The following is a 15708-nucleotide window of genomic DNA, read 5'->3' on the forward strand; positions in this document are numbered from 1 at the left end:
TACAGCAAAAGAGCAGATAGATTATCACAATGAAGAGGGTAAAGTTGACTATTTTGAACCCCCCAGGTCCAGCCTGAACAGTTTGCTTGCTGGACAGTATTGTATGCAGGGGTCCAAAAAGTCTATGAATTTCCACCGGATTTTGCAAACTGCAAATATTCTTTTTTGAGAAAAAAAGTCGCTGAGAGCCGTTCATGTGTCCCTTGTCAGCAGTTTGATTGTAGGAAAAATTTGAAATAGCAGTCACTTTTATGGAAAAATATCAGTTAATGTCTTGTCTGTCATTTCAAAAGTCATCCCGTGGGCCAGAATGGAACCTCTGGCAGACTGGTTTTGGCCCACGTGCCGTATGTTTGACAACCCTGCTTTAGAAGCTTAAATGACTTCAAAAATATTTGAAAAACAGATTAGTTGATTAGTTTAGTTTAGTTTAGTTAAAGGTGATCTATATATAATTATATATATAAATTGTGTGATATTGCCTAATTATACAAAGATCAATTGTATTGAATTGTAAAAAATGAAATGTTGGTGTAATTAATGAAAATATGTATTATTACAATTATTGTTTTTATTTATTTTTTACTCTGCTCTGGCAATAACTAAACTGTTTAACTTTAAGTTTTTTTTTACAGAATTTATTTAACCCCATTAAAGATCCCTAAAATCTCCAAAGAAACCTCACCAAACTGCCCAAGATGCAAAACTAAAACAGGAACATTTATGCATTTGTTTTGGCAGAGTGAATTGCTGACAAATTTCTGGAATGCAATTCACAGATTCACAGAATCAGCTTTGAAAGTGATACTTGATCAGAAACCTTATCTTTATCTATTAAATGATTTGCCAAACTTTAATTTAGATAAAAAACAGTGCATATTATTAATTACAATAACATACTTTGCCAAAAAATCTATCCTGTTATCTTGGAAAAGTCAACCTCCGTCAAACTTTAAGATATTCCTTGATCAATTGGCACAAATTTTACCCCTAGAGAAACTGACTGCAGAAAGACAAAACAGAGGACACATTTTTCAAGACCTCTGGTGTTCGCTCCTGTCCAGCCTTGGGGAAGGTTTCTAGAGGAAACATATAGTGGTGGTGGATATGGATATGGTGGTATATAGATACGCATTGATCTGTGGACTTATAGTGCTATGTTGCTGTCTTTGTCTTGTCAAATGTTGTTGTGAAGGTCTGTACATGTGCTGCCTCACTTAAGAAAAAATAAGGAAAGAAGGAAAAACAAAAATATTTGTATTAAAGGGACAGCAGATGCAGTTCTTCTTGAAAAAGGACTTAGAAATATTCAAATATTAAAATGCACATATATGTTGATGAAATTATTGCTGTTGTTGGAGTGAGAGATCATTTGAGTTGTGAACCAATAATGTGTTATTTTTATTTTTATCAGCTAACTTTTATTTAAAGAGCGCTTGTTTGTATGTGTTGCTTGTCCTGTTTTTTTTGTTTAATGTTTATTTATTTGTCTTTTTTGCCTCATTTGTTCGTTTGTTATGGTGTATATATGTATAATGGAAAAGCTAAAAAAATGTTTTTTTGAAAAATAAATAAATAAAAAACTAAACTGTTCATGCCAATAAAGCAACTGAACCCGACTGAAGTAATTATCCTCCCCTCCTTTGAAATAATTGATTTGTGACTATATTAAAAAGAAAAGTTGAGTCCTTTAGGAGGCAGAGGAGCCGAGTGATGAAGGCGCTGCTATCTGTAGAATAAAGAGTTACTCCGGTAACCACGGTAACTGCTGGTAGTCTCGCGAGATGATCGTGCCTGTGGAGAGGGGTTGATGCGAGGAAAAGTGGAAAATCCAATGATTGATGCATTTGTAAAACGGATAGATAGCTATGTTTCGGTCGCTGCTCGATAAATATTACAGCAAAACCTACCAAAATTGCCGAATTTCAATTCACAGCTTGCACATCCCTCCATCGCGCGGGGCATAAGGCGGTCCTGGGGGGTTAGTCAGACGGCTGAATTCTCGCTAGCTAACTTGGCTAACAATGCTAGGTTAGCTTTGTTTACATCAAGTGCGCGCCTGGAGTGTGTCGGCTAACTGCTAATCGAACACACTTCGGATCCAAGAAGCAGCCTTTCTTTCAATTTCAATTAGTTACTAACGAGGAGACATTGTTGGACAGTAAATGGGGTTCTCTATTTCTCCTGTGAAAGGTTTGGATGATATAGTAAGCTAGCCTTAGCTTCGAAATGCTAACCTTTTGATCATGGGTCTGTGGGTGAATTGACTCAGTGATAGCTGGTAGATTGTCTTTGGAATAATGTGAGTTATAACAACAAAGGGTCACATTGGTCCGGAACTAAGAAAGCTTTAATTGAGGACATAAAACTCTCGTTTTTTAAATATGAACGACTGCAAACAGGTAATGCTAACATTAGCTAGCAGCCTGTGGAGGTAGTGTGCGCGTTCAGTTATAACCGCTTTACCATGTTCGTTGTGAACTACCCAGTCCATCAGTGATACATAGACCTGCATTCTAAACTGGAGGGGGTGATTTTTGCTCCACCAGACCGGTTACTGTTTCCTCCACCCACCCCGAGACTTGGCTATCTGTATTGGTTGGATCTTTTCCCGGGGCTGCGGAGTACACCGCTATGAACCCTGTGAATGCAACCGCTCTGTACGTGTCCGCCAGCCGGGCCGTGCTGCAGTGTGACCCGCGGCAGCCGAGCACCTTCACAGACATGTACACGCTGCTGCCCTTCTTCAGACAGTCCCTCGCATGCCTTGTCTGTGGTAAGCATCCTTCAAACATTATATATATGTGCAGTGTGTGAACCTTTCTCTGGTGATGTTGTGGGTCAAGATTACCACATCGAAATATAATAATAACACATATATTTATATAGGACCTTTCAAAACACAGTTACAAAGTGCTTCACACCAAGGGAGATTACAATGGCATTAAAAGCAAGGAAAAACATAAGTGGTGGACAAAGTACACAGCTTCATTACTGAAGTTAAAGTATAGATCCTCCATGTCAAATATTCGTCCAATACAAGTGAAAGTTGCTCTGTCAGATTATTACTTGAGTTAAAGTACTGAAGTACTTGCTTTTAAAAATACTTAAGTATTCAGTACTTCTTCAAAAATCTCAAAATGTTGTATTTTCATATTATATCAGTGCAGTAAGATTACATTATGTTATCTAGAAGCCATTATTTGAAATCTCTACAAACTATACCATGGAATAAAAACAGACACTAAGTTACTCCAAGCACAGACAACTTAGTTTGAAATGTTCATCTGGAATGAAACAAACGTTCTGTAGCTCAGCACACTTTCTAAGGTTGGACAGTGAATGTTTGTTTGTTTGGGCAGAGTGGGAAACAGGGAGAACATTTCAAACCATACGTATCATTCTTCATTTCAAGATAGGACCATGGGTGCTCAGGTGGAGAATTATAGCCATCATTACCACCTCTAAATGAACTGCCTGATCTGAGTGAAATCTGCTCTGTGTTTTCTACACGATCAACCATGGATCAGATTTCAGAAAAGAGAAGGAAATTCATGAGCTGACGTCAAAGCAAAAGTAGTGAGTATCTAGAGCATTGATAGAAATGTAGTGGAGTCAAAAGTACAATAATTGTCTTCTGAATGTAGTGGAGTAAAATTAATAAGTTCCCCAAAAAATACTCCAGTAAAATACAGACACTCAAAAAATGTACTCAAGTACAGTACTCGAGTACATTTAATCTGTTACTGTCCACCACTGGGTGTAGGACCTGAGCTGTTAAAAGTGTGTGAAAAATCTGGTGAGGTTGTGCTGAAATTACAGTGAGTAAAACAATTGAGCCACTAAAACAGTAAAACTGGATACAGAATAAAACAAATTAAAAACAAAGCAAACATTATAATCAGCTAATTAATTCTAAAAATGCCTTTCTATAAAAGTAAGTTTTTAAGAGTGATTTAAAAACAGGCACTGTTTGAGCCGACCTCACTTCCTCAGGTTCCATAGTTGTGGGGCCCTAACCTGACTCCTAGTGGAACTGAAAGGAGAGATGTACCTGAAGAATGTAAGCAGCGGCTGGGTTTGTAGGGTGTTGGTAGATCTGTGATGTATGATGGGGTGAGTCTATGTAAAGCTTTGAAAGTGATGAGTATAAGTTTAAAATCATGCCAATATACCTAACCTGTAGCCCGTGAAGGGATATGAATATAGCTTCCCAAGTGTTGCAGATCCATAATCTTACTATTCATATTGACTGAGATGGCCGTGGGCGTTTGCTCGCAGCAGTTGACACAAATTGTCGTGCTCACTCACCACCTTGGTCTCCTTAGCAACCGAGGCTGTGCCCCAGTCATCTGTCCTCTTGTCAAACAGATGACTCCTCTGTGTTGTCTGCTGCTGCTGCTGCTGCACTGCCATGTGTTTCCTATTCATGCCTTATTTACTGACAACGCTTAGCTAGTGGAACATCAACAGTGGGACAGCTTGTATTTAGAGATGGCCAATATTGACAGATTGATATGTGACATTCAGTCTAACCTCTGCTGGTTATGTAATGGTGTTTGGGGCTTAGTTTGTGCGCTCATGCAGTCTTTACACAGGCTGGAGGATGGAAGCAGTGCAATCTGGTAATGAATACATCAGGGATGTAACGATGCACTCAAACCACGATTCCATTCGAATCACGATTTTTGGTTCACGATACAATTCACTCACGATTCTCTAATGATTTTCAAGAAAACTGGATTGAACTCAGAATTTAAATAACTTATTTTATTTCAATTCTCAGATATGGACAGTTGGGATATATATTTTTTCTCTTATTTTTCTTTGTAAACAAAGTAATCCTTTTTCATTTTTAAGGTGTGTTGTACCTCAAATAAAACCACTGCACACTTTTTTTCAGCACCTTTCAAAAAAAAAAATGACTGTACAAAAATATCTTGTTGGAAAATTTCAGAACAATTATCAATAAATGGAAAGTGAACAATTCCCAAATGAAAGTATTAAATATTTAAACAAATAAGGTAAATCTCTTTAAATTAGGGATGTACATTTCAAGTATTTTCTGTGATCGATCTTTGGAAATGTTAACGATCAATTATTGTTTAATCATTAAAAAATCCTAAAAGTTTTATGTGTCAAAAATAATGACATACGTGTCATTTCCCCCTAAATCAAAATTTCCTTCATGACACAGTGTATATAACTGACGATATTAAACAGCTACGGATCATATTGAGGTGTTCAAAATGTTAAACACGCTGAATATCAACGTGAGGAGCAGGCTTATAAATAATCTCTGTGGACACATGGTCAAAGAGTGAAGACTCAGACTACAACATGTGGATTTACTGCAACAGGACGACTGAACACAATCAGATTTTAGACTCGCAGTCTCCAGTTTTCTGGTGACTCGTTCTTATTGAGAAAAATAAGCATGTTAAGGTGTAGGGGTGGGTATCGGCAAGAACCTCACAATACTATAGTATCACGATCTATCAAGATATCACAATATTGTGATATATTGTGATATTCTACACAGTTAACTAAGAAAGAAATAGAGATGGTGTAAATCACACAATATTACTCAAAATTGATAAGACAAATTAAGTCAGAACTATTTGATTAAAAACAACTTTTCAACTTTATTGTTTTTGAAATACTGAAGTCGTATTTTAGTTCCAACTTTTTTTTTTACAAAAATAATCAATATTAAGAGTTGAAATATCTATATTATATCTGAGGTCAAAGTATCGCGATATATTGCTGTATCGATATTTTTTCACACCTCTAGTCAGGTGTCAGCCGGGAGTGCAACCAGATCAGAATCAGTCCAGCAGCAGAGGAAAAAAAGCGCTCGTGGAGACCTGTCACTCAGCTGCAGCCCCCAGCTGAGCGTCTCTGCTCATTTAAACACCTCCACTCTCAGAGCAGCGCAAGAGACTTCATGATGTTGAACAAGCGGAGGAGTATAATGCAGATAGCACCTTCTACTGTTTAAAAATAATATCCCAATACAAATGATGTTGAATCGATTTTAATCCACCCTTATTTGTATCAATTTTTTACCGATAAATCGTTACATCCCTAGTAAACATAGATGTAAACATAGTAAACATAGATGTAAACATAGATGTTAAGTCTGTAGAATGTTTTCTGGATTAAAAGCTGGAGTCCTTTGGTTTAACAAAAAGTAAAAGAAACGCAAATACTAGAGAAAAATCTGAGATGACTCCCATACTCCGCTTGAAACACTCCTGTTGACACTGAATCAATAAATCAATAATTAACTGATATAATATTATTCTGCAGCTACTTTAAATAGCAATGTTTTCTTTTTTCTCACGAGTAATGTGATGTTAGTTTGATATTTAACAATAATAATAATAATAATAACTTTATTTATATAGTAGCTTTAAAAACAAACGTTTACAAAGTGCTTTGACAAACAAAGCATAGTTGAAATAACAGAGTAAACAAATTCAAATTGACAGACAGGGAGGAGAAAATTTTAACAATGCAAAACAAAATGCAACGCAAGAGGATAAAGGGAATACACGTCAATCAAACAGTATGGAGTGGTGTGACAATAGACCAGTAAATCATTGTTGAGAGGTTTTTCAGGGTAAATAGATAAAAATAAATAAAAATAAAAATAAAAATGGAGAAGTAAATAAAAGCATTAAAAGGACAATCAAAGAGGTTTTCAGAGTAAAAGGACGACATCACATTGGGAAGATTAGAAAAAGTGCAAAGGATGAATTAGGAACATTAAAATAATCAAAATAATAATTATAAATTAAAACAATAAATAATCAAATCAAATTTAAGACAATGAATTAGTTGGATAAAAACTAAAATTAGTAATAAAATAGAAGTAACAGTGGTTAAAAGGATGAAGTCACATGAAAGCTTGTCTGTAAAAATGGTCTTAAGAAGAGATTTAAAAGATGTCACTGACTCTGCGAGCCTTATCTCCTCAGGGGGGTCGTTCCAAAGTCAAGGAGCTCTCACGGAGAAAGCACGACCCCCTTTTGATTGAGCCTCGACTTTGGAACGACCAAAAATGCCCCACCTGAGGCTCTAAGGCCGCGAGATAGCTCATAATTTATTAGCATTTCTGCGATGTAGTGGTCAGTAAATACTAACATTGTCAGTTAGTATTTCACCGACTGAACAGTGCATTGAGAAAAAGATAGCAAATTAATTATTCCTGGAAGTGATGTCAGACCAGATGATTGTATTTACAGCCCCCCCCCCTTGTCTTTTCTCATCTTGTTTCTCAGGTAAACTACTTCAAGATCCCATTTCTCCCGCACATCCAGAGTGTCAGCATTGTGTCTGCTCGGGCTGTAAAGGTCAGAAGATGCGGATCAGGCTGGCGTGCAACCGGTGTAAAGACTATTCTTGCTTCCAGGAGAATAAACAGCTCTCGTTGCTGGTGCAGTGCTACAGGAAGCTCTGCCTCTATGTGACTCACTCACCGCTGCTGCAGCCCATCAGCAGCCATGTAGGAGGCTCCCCTGAGATTATGGCCTTGCTAGAGGAGGTTCTAATGTCACATGAGGAGGAGGTAGAGACGGAGGACCTTTGTCTAGCACAGGATGATGTGAATCCCATCGCCCCTGACTCCCTTACCCCCACAGAAGCACCACCTGCTCCTGCAGAGCTCTCAGCTGTACCCCAGAGCTCCTCCTCTGACCCTCCTTGTTCCAACGGGCCGCAGGAATGCAACGGAGAAGTTCTGGAGGACCTGGATCCTTCGTCCCCTGAGCTTGAAGTTTGCGAGCTGGTTGAGGAGCAGCCACAGGCAGGCCTGTCTGTGTCCCATACTGGCTGTGGTGGTCTGGAACTGAGTCTGACCACTGGACCATTAGCCCCGAATCCAGGCACTGTGTGCTCTCTCAGGGATGGGGAATCAAACAGCAGGGAGCTGGAGGAGGGGGAGGTGTTGCTTCTGAGTGTGGAGGAGGTGTTACAGACATTGGATCCCCTTCAGCCTGGTCGAGATTCTCCTCATACGCAGCCAGAAAGAACACACACTCATGCACACATAACCACGGACAGAGCACACACTCAAATGTACATACAGCTAGACGCAGCTCACAACTACACACAGCTTCGGACGGACAGGACTAACACAGTGTCAAGCCTCGGTGCTCACATACACACGTCCTCCTTCGATCCTCCTCCCTCATCCAAGCCTCCGCCAGTCCGCCTTAAACGAAAACGATCGCGATCAGAGAGCGACAGGGAGAAAGTGAAACCCCTCCCTATTTCTTCCATCTTACAGGGCTCCTCCTCACACTTACACACTCCAAATCCCTCACAGACACTTCACGCACAACCACCTGCTCCCTCCTTAACCGTACCAGCTCACACATACTCATCCCTTTCGAACGGGGCGCCTCCCAAGCCCAGTCGCCCTGCTCCCAACCACAACAAAGGTGCCAGGAAACATGTCGATCAGGGCCCTAAGAAGCCCCACGCTAAGGCCCGCAGCGGTGGAGGCTCCAAGACCAAGGATGGAAACAAAGACCAGCGGTTGATGTCTGGCTGCCTCGTGCCTCCGGCCCCCGTCAGGCCTCCGTATAAGAAGCCTGTGGAGAAGAAAGGCTGCAAGTGTGGAAGGGCCACCCAGAATCCATCTGTGCTGACCTGTAGGGGGCAACGCTGTCCCTGCTACTCAAACCGCAAGGTGAGACTATGATCATGGAATAGTTTGGGGTCTGATTTTTGATGGTTTTGCTGAACAAAAGCGGCACATTTCAATCAATCAATCAATCAATCAATCAATCAATCAATCAATCAATCAATCAATCAATCAATCTTTATTTGTATAGCGACAAATCACAACAAACATTACCTCAAGACGCTTTTGCAAACATAGGAGGTCTAGACCACTCTATGTCAAATTATGAACAGAGACCCAACTTCAAGACAGGGTAAGACTCAGTCTGACCCCACCTTAATCCATCATGAGCATTGCACATTGCTGTATTTAGCTAGTTACAGGGGAGATAAAAAACTTCCTTTTAACAGGCAGAAACCTCGAGCAGAACCAGACTCATGTTAGACAGCCATCTGCTGAGACTGAGTTGGGTCTGTAAAGACAGATAGAGGGAAGTAAGAGAGAGAGGTGATAGTGATGAGACGAGTAGTAGTAGTCCAGAACGTCCACTCAGAGGAATCTTTGAGACAATGGAGCTCAGGGACTCCAGAAAGGTCTGTGGTTAGTAACTTTAATGGGACAGGAAGAGTTAAAGTAAGAGATGAAGGGGTTGGGGGGAAGGGGCTGAGCTAGGATCCCAGTGTGTCAGTGCACCAGTTCCCCCGGCAGTCTAGGCCTATAGCAACATAACAAAAGCTGGTCCAAGCCTGATCCAGCTCTAACTATAAGCTTTATCAAAAAGGAAAGTTTTAAGCCTACTCTTAAAAGTGGAGAGGGTGTCTGCCTCCCGGACCCTGACTGGTAGATGATTCCAAAGGAGAGGGGCCTGATAACTGAAGGCTCTACATTTGGAAGGTATACATTTGCAGAAATAAAATTGCTATTGTTGCAGTTATTAATGTAGTATGGTCTAATATGGCATCATTGAAACAGAAGGTGCCACCTGTGTGTCATTTGATGTTTTGGGTTTACAAATTCAGATTTAATCTCAACTCCAAAATGAAATTTGAAACCACATTTTCAAAGCTTGCTGTCATGGATTCTTGCTAAACGTCCTCTCGTATATCCTGTCTCAGGCATGCTTGGACTGCATCTGTCGAGGTTGCCAGAACTCCTACATGGCCAACGGCGAGAAGAAGCTCGAGGCCTTCGCCGTGCCAGAGAAAGCCTTGGAGCAGACGCGCCTCACCCTCGGCATCAACCTCACCAGCATCACCGCCGCCGCAGCGCTCCGCAACCCGGCGACCACCAGCATCCGCGCCAACACCCTGCTCAACGTCGCCACAGCCACGGGGACCCCCGTCACCACGGCCTTCCTGTCCCCCAGCCCCCCGCAAGAACCCAACTATGAAGACAGTCTGGAGCTGCTGATTGGATGAGAGGCTGGGACTCGTTAAACAGACAGCTCTGTGCTGATTGAATGTGACAGCTGATCAGTGTGTCTGTCAGACAACCTGAACACTCCCCTCCTCTTTATGAGGGGAGGCAATCTAAGGCAGCTATGGGTCTGTCCTGTCCTGTAACCTGCTTTTCTTCTTCTTTGTTGGAAAATGCTGAGTAGTAAGACTAGCATGGGTGTGCCAAAGCCTCCTGTATTGTGCCTGTGTGCCGGTGTGTATTGTTGCCTGCCTGTATTAAACACTTATACTCGGTTCTGTATTTCAGAGGTGCTTTTTGTTCATTAAATCACAGACATACTTTAAGAGGCAATAGGCACCCATACCTGTTTTTGTGTTTGTCAGCGTCTGCACACAATTATAGATTTGCTAGTGTGCGATTTTTCGGTGCATAATGATGACGAAAAACATCATATCTCCATCACCTGTCACAGCATTTTCCATGTTTGTTACTTCATGTATGTTTAAGAAACGCATAATCTGTATTAGGACGACCCTCACTAACCCTCGAACCCTGTATGTGTTCACACCTTATAGTGAATGAACCTTGTGACTAATCTATGGAGAACTTCTGTTTCACATAAGACTGTTTTGCCTTTTTCTATCTCGTGAACTCACTCAATCCAAGTACTGTCAGATTAACGATGAACTTGTCTTAATGAACATGACTGATGCAGGCATTGTACAGGCAGCGAAGTAATGTCAAAGCACTTGGCTGGCTCCACAGTTTCTGTGCGCACGAGTGTGTATGTGTGAGTGTGCATGCGCCTGCTGAGATTTACTGTAATGTCAGTGAGGAGGTGTGTGAAGGGTTGTAAGCACTTAGTCTGATTGATTGGCCAATTTACAACTAAAAACCAGTCTTGGTTACAATAGCAATAGGAGCACCAACAAGGGGCCTCCCAGCTCATGTGCACACACAGTTGTTTACAGCATTGTCATTTATATAATCTATAACTGACTGTCTTCTATAATATTACACTGTTATGTCTTGATTATGAGATTGTACATGACTGTGTTTAGATAAACTGAAGCCATAGGTTGTCATTAATGAGACAAAATATCCTCTGTGTGTGCGTCCCCTCCCCTTGTTGTAGTGTCCTGACTGATTAGAGACCAACTCAGAGACTATTTTTGATACCAAGTGTTTGGTACCACTGTCTTTATTTTCTGTGTTTTGGTTGAAGCACCTTGAAGCCCTGCTATATCCCAAGAGGGTTTGTGTTGTCCGTGATTTGTGTTTACCGTCTCAGCTGTAACTACAACATGTTTGTCAGTCCAGTCATGGTGACCAAAAAGAGACTGAAGCAGAAAGAGAGAGGACTCAGGCCGACCAAACTGACACCTTGGTTCTCCGCTCATTGACCAGAAGCAGCAGGTGAATTACAGTAAGATCAGCAGATATGATCTATCTTCCTGCTTGTGTGTGTCTGTATGTTTGTTTCAAATTGTATTTCTTTTGGGCATTACTTGAACCCTGATTAGTTTTTTGGTATTGTTTTTTTTATGTTAAAACTCTTGTTTGAGGAGTGACTCTTATTATTGCTGAAACATTCACTGCCATAATATGGAAACATGTAATACAACATGAATTAAATGATAGTTTTTTACTTTTTCAGTGCCGTGTCTTTCTCTGTAGATTTGACTTCTCTTTAAAACTTGCTCACAAATGATTTCAGACATACAGTTGAGGTCAAAATGATTAGCCCCCCTTGTGAAATCAGATAAAACCCTTGATTTCTCCATGAAAATGACCATTAAAAACAAGTGTTTATAGTTTGTGTTTCCAAAACAACAAAGACAAATGTTCACTATGTTTGATTTGGATATTTTATTGATGCAATGAATTGAAACAAGAAAAGGTAAAAATGGCATGTCCAAAATTATTAGCCCCCTGGCCCTAAGCAGTCAATAGTTCACCCTTTCTGAGCCACACCGGTCAACAACCTCTTCAAATAGTTCTCTACAAGGTTGGCACATGTCTCTAGAGGGATTTTGGCCCATTTTTCCAATCCAAATTGTTCCAGTTGGTCCAAAATACATGGTTTCTGAGCATGGACATTCACTTTGAGTACCCGCCACAGATTTTCAACAGGATTTAGATCTGGGCTCTGTACGGGCCACTCCAGGACCTTGGTTTTGGTGTCCTTTAAGAACTGTTTGACCAATTTTGACGTAAGCTTTGGATCATTGTCTTGCTGGAAGACCCAGCGCCGACGAAAGCCTAGACTAAGAGCAGAGTTCTTCACATTATCCCTCAAAATGTCAACATAACTTTCTTTTTTCATGATGCCATATACTAGAACGTGATTTCCTGTGCCTGAGGCTGCAAAACAGCCCCACAGTAAGATGCTCCCTCCACCATGTTTAATTCTGAGGACCGTGTTCTAAGGGTTGAAGGACTCCCCCTTTCTTGGCCAAACATGAACAACATCCATACGCCCAAAAAGTTCCATCAGACCAAAAGATGGACTTCCAAACTTTCTTTACCTTTCAAATGTTCTCGGGCAAACCTCAATCTGGCTCTGATGTGCTGCTCTTTGAGTAAAGGGGTTCTTCTGGGACGATGGTCTTGAAGCCCACTACGATGAAGATCCCTCAGAACTGTGCTCCTTCAAACATCAACTCCAGAGGAGGTCAGGTTAGCAACAATCATCTTGGCAGATGTCCGGGGCTTCTTGTTGACATCTTTAACTACTGTCCTCTCCAAAGTTCTTCAAATCTTGCGTTTTCTACCACGCCTAGGTTTGTTTCCAACAGAGTTTGTCTCCTTGTACTTTGCAATGATGCAACATACAGCTATTCTAGACACTGTAAAACACCTGGAAATGACAGTATAGCCTTCCCCCTTATTATGAGCCTCAAATATCTTCTTTCTGAGCTCAAGACTGATTTCCTTCGTCTTTGGCATGGTTAGTAAGAGTAGTCCCTCTCAATAACGTGTTCAAGTGCCCTGTTTGGAGTCCCTGAAGTAAATCTCAATGCTGTTTGAATGCTCAGGTGTTGTTAGGAAGCCAACAGACCTACAGGTGTTGTTAGGAAACAAACTGACTGCTCAGGTGTGTTTTAAAAGTAAAAATTCACAGGGGGGCTAATAATTTTGACCACCCCATTTTTCACTATATTTGATATAAAGTTATCCTAAAAATGTATTTTACATTCCAAAATGTACCAAAGCTACTAAAGGACACTGGTGAATGTTTGCTTATATCAAGTTTTATCAATGATTCAAACATTGGGCAGAATTTAAGGAAAATGTTGCAGAATTCCTGGGGGGCTAATAATTTTGACCTCAAGTGTATGCTCTTCACATTTACTTAAAACTGAACTCAGCTGTTGATGCTATGTGTTGTGACTTGAATTCTCCCCAAACAACCCTCCATGAGCAAGAACAGGGTTCCTGCAGATCCTGAAGAGGCCCTGGCTCTGATTTTTAAACTTTAAGGTCATAAAACTTTTTTTTTTTTGGTCAAGTCTACACTGCCTAGTTAAGAGTTCTTTTATTTATCATGTGGATTTAATTGTTCATGTGACAGTTAAAAGCATTTGTGGGCACATGTTGTACGCATTCACTAACCACTAACAGAAAGAGAAGAAGATGATGATGATGAGAAATTCAGGCGATGGTTTTGCAGGGGTGAACAGAGAGCAAGGAAGTGTGCTTTAATATGCTACACCTGTGTTAACTGCATTTAACAATTAATTCAGTCAGGACCACTTATTAATTATTTGTATGCAATAAGTTATATTTGGTGGTATGGCTCTGTTCTAAGAGCTCCCTGCCTTTCCGCGTGCTTACGTTGAATGCCAAACCCTGAGGTGGGGAGAACACACCTCCCCTCTCTTTTATGTGTACATTAAAAAGACTTCCACTCACTGAACCCTCCATAACCCAGTAACCTCTGTCCTACCACTGCTGCCTGAGCCCATACCACACATCATGCTCACACGCATATACACAGTACACTTTATACACAAACACACACTCTTTGACTTTTTATTTCACTACTTTTATTTCTTTTATTTTCCTTATTATTTCTTTTATTTTCTGTTCTTTACCTCTTTATTCCTCTGCTTCAGGGGTCAGCAACCTGCGGCTCTGGAGCCGAGCCGCATGCGGCTCTTTCATCCTTGTGCCGTGGCTCCCTGTGGCTTTGGAAAAGAAATGATAAGTAATAAACTTAAGGGTATTTTATTTTTGTTCATTAGTTTTTTTTAATTGTAATTCTAACTTTGAAGATGATTCTGAACTTGTAACGTTGAAATAAAAAGCAGCTTTATTTGTTTGATTTTTTGTCGCTCAAAATATGCATCACAATCTTTGAAATTCCCGCCAGCAGGTTTCACACATCGGCACTTGTACTTTACAAATATGTATTTTATATTGTTCAGTGAAATAGTGCGCTTTTAAAAAAAAGTGCACAAATTTGGGTCGACACTCCGCTACACGCTCTGGTACACAAAGGATGACGACACACAGCATTTTTGTTTTGCCAATGGATAATTTAAGTTTGGCTTTTAATGACATAAACCTTCCCAACATGTTTTTTTCCCCCCAGAGTTTAAAATGTCCAAAATGTTTTCTTTGCATACAGAAATATAATTTCATTTTCCCTGCAGCACTTCATCGATTTCATAAGCAACACTATAGTTTTTTATACATAGCATAAAGGTAGAAAAACAATATATATACTGTTATCTTCTATTTAGATGTCAAAAAGGATTTGCGGCTCCTAGTGTTTTCTTTATTGTGGAGACTGAGTCCAAATGGCTCTTTGAGTGTTAAAGGTTGCAGACCCCTGCACTACTTCCTTATTTCTTTATCTATTTATTTTGGTGCCTTGGTCCACAGTGTCCTGAAACCTCTTGAGTCCACTGCCTCCCTCCTATTCCTTCCACCAAAGATCTATCAATGGATAGAAAAGGGTAAAAAAAACAAAAACACCCTGAACTGTCCTCACCAGGCTCAAGAACAACCTTGACCTTGAAAAGTCAAGGCAGGGGTAGCAGCAGCAATACCCCCTGGGCACAGAGCATAGCGAGCATCAATGACAATATGTATGACACTGGTAAAATCAGACACAGCAGAAAAAAAGGTGCTGGGATGGAGGTGGGTTGCAAAGCGGTTTGCAGGGGAAGCAAGAGAAGGCAGGCTAATTAAAACGGCCATTTGTTATTGTCCAATTGGATTGGATTGGCTGAGCTCGACTTCGTGGCCTGCCTGAACTTAGGCTATGCTCAATTATTTCTGCTGTGCAAAACCCGGAAGAAGAATTTGGTGTGTTAAGCTCTGCCTCAGATTTTGTAAGGAATGTTTTAAATAGAGCAGGAAAAACACAAACAGTCATGCTAGTTAGCAGTTGTGTAAGGTAGCATATAAAAACAGCTACAGTGGGCTTATTTAGTGCTATAAGCTAAAATCAACATGCACATGATGGTGATGCTAATTTGTCGCAGCTATACTTCTTTGTGCGTCAGCATGCCAACATGACGGGAATGTGATGTGTTTTTGTTATTGGGTAAATTATGATCTTGCAAGTATAAGGTGTTTTATATTAATTATGTAAAGCAAACATCTGGTTCAAATGTTTACAGTGCTATAAAAAAAAATTGGTATCCATTGGGTAGTTTTGTGCAAAT

The 15708-nt window shown here is 40.4% G+C and overlaps 1 protein-coding gene across 1 annotated transcript; it reads left to right on the top strand.

Annotated features, from left to right (window-relative positions):
- The first annotated feature begins 1776 nt into the window (after positions 1 to 1776).
- Positions 1777 to 11678, top strand: msl2a (MSL complex subunit 2a). Its single transcript, XM_034675180.1, has 3 exons — positions 1777 to 2776; positions 7287 to 8698; positions 9748 to 11678. The coding sequence occupies exons 1-3, from the start codon at positions 2635 to 2637 to the stop codon at positions 10048 to 10050; spliced, it is 1857 nt and encodes a 618-aa protein (XP_034531071.1). The 5' UTR covers positions 1777 to 2634; the 3' UTR covers positions 10051 to 11678.
- Positions 11679 to 15708: the final 4030 nt, after the last annotated feature.

Source organism: Notolabrus celidotus, chromosome 22 (genome assembly GCF_009762535.1).
Source record: "Notolabrus celidotus isolate fNotCel1 chromosome 22, fNotCel1.pri, whole genome shotgun sequence".
NCBI lineage: Eukaryota > Metazoa > Chordata > Actinopteri > Labriformes > Labridae > Notolabrus > Notolabrus celidotus.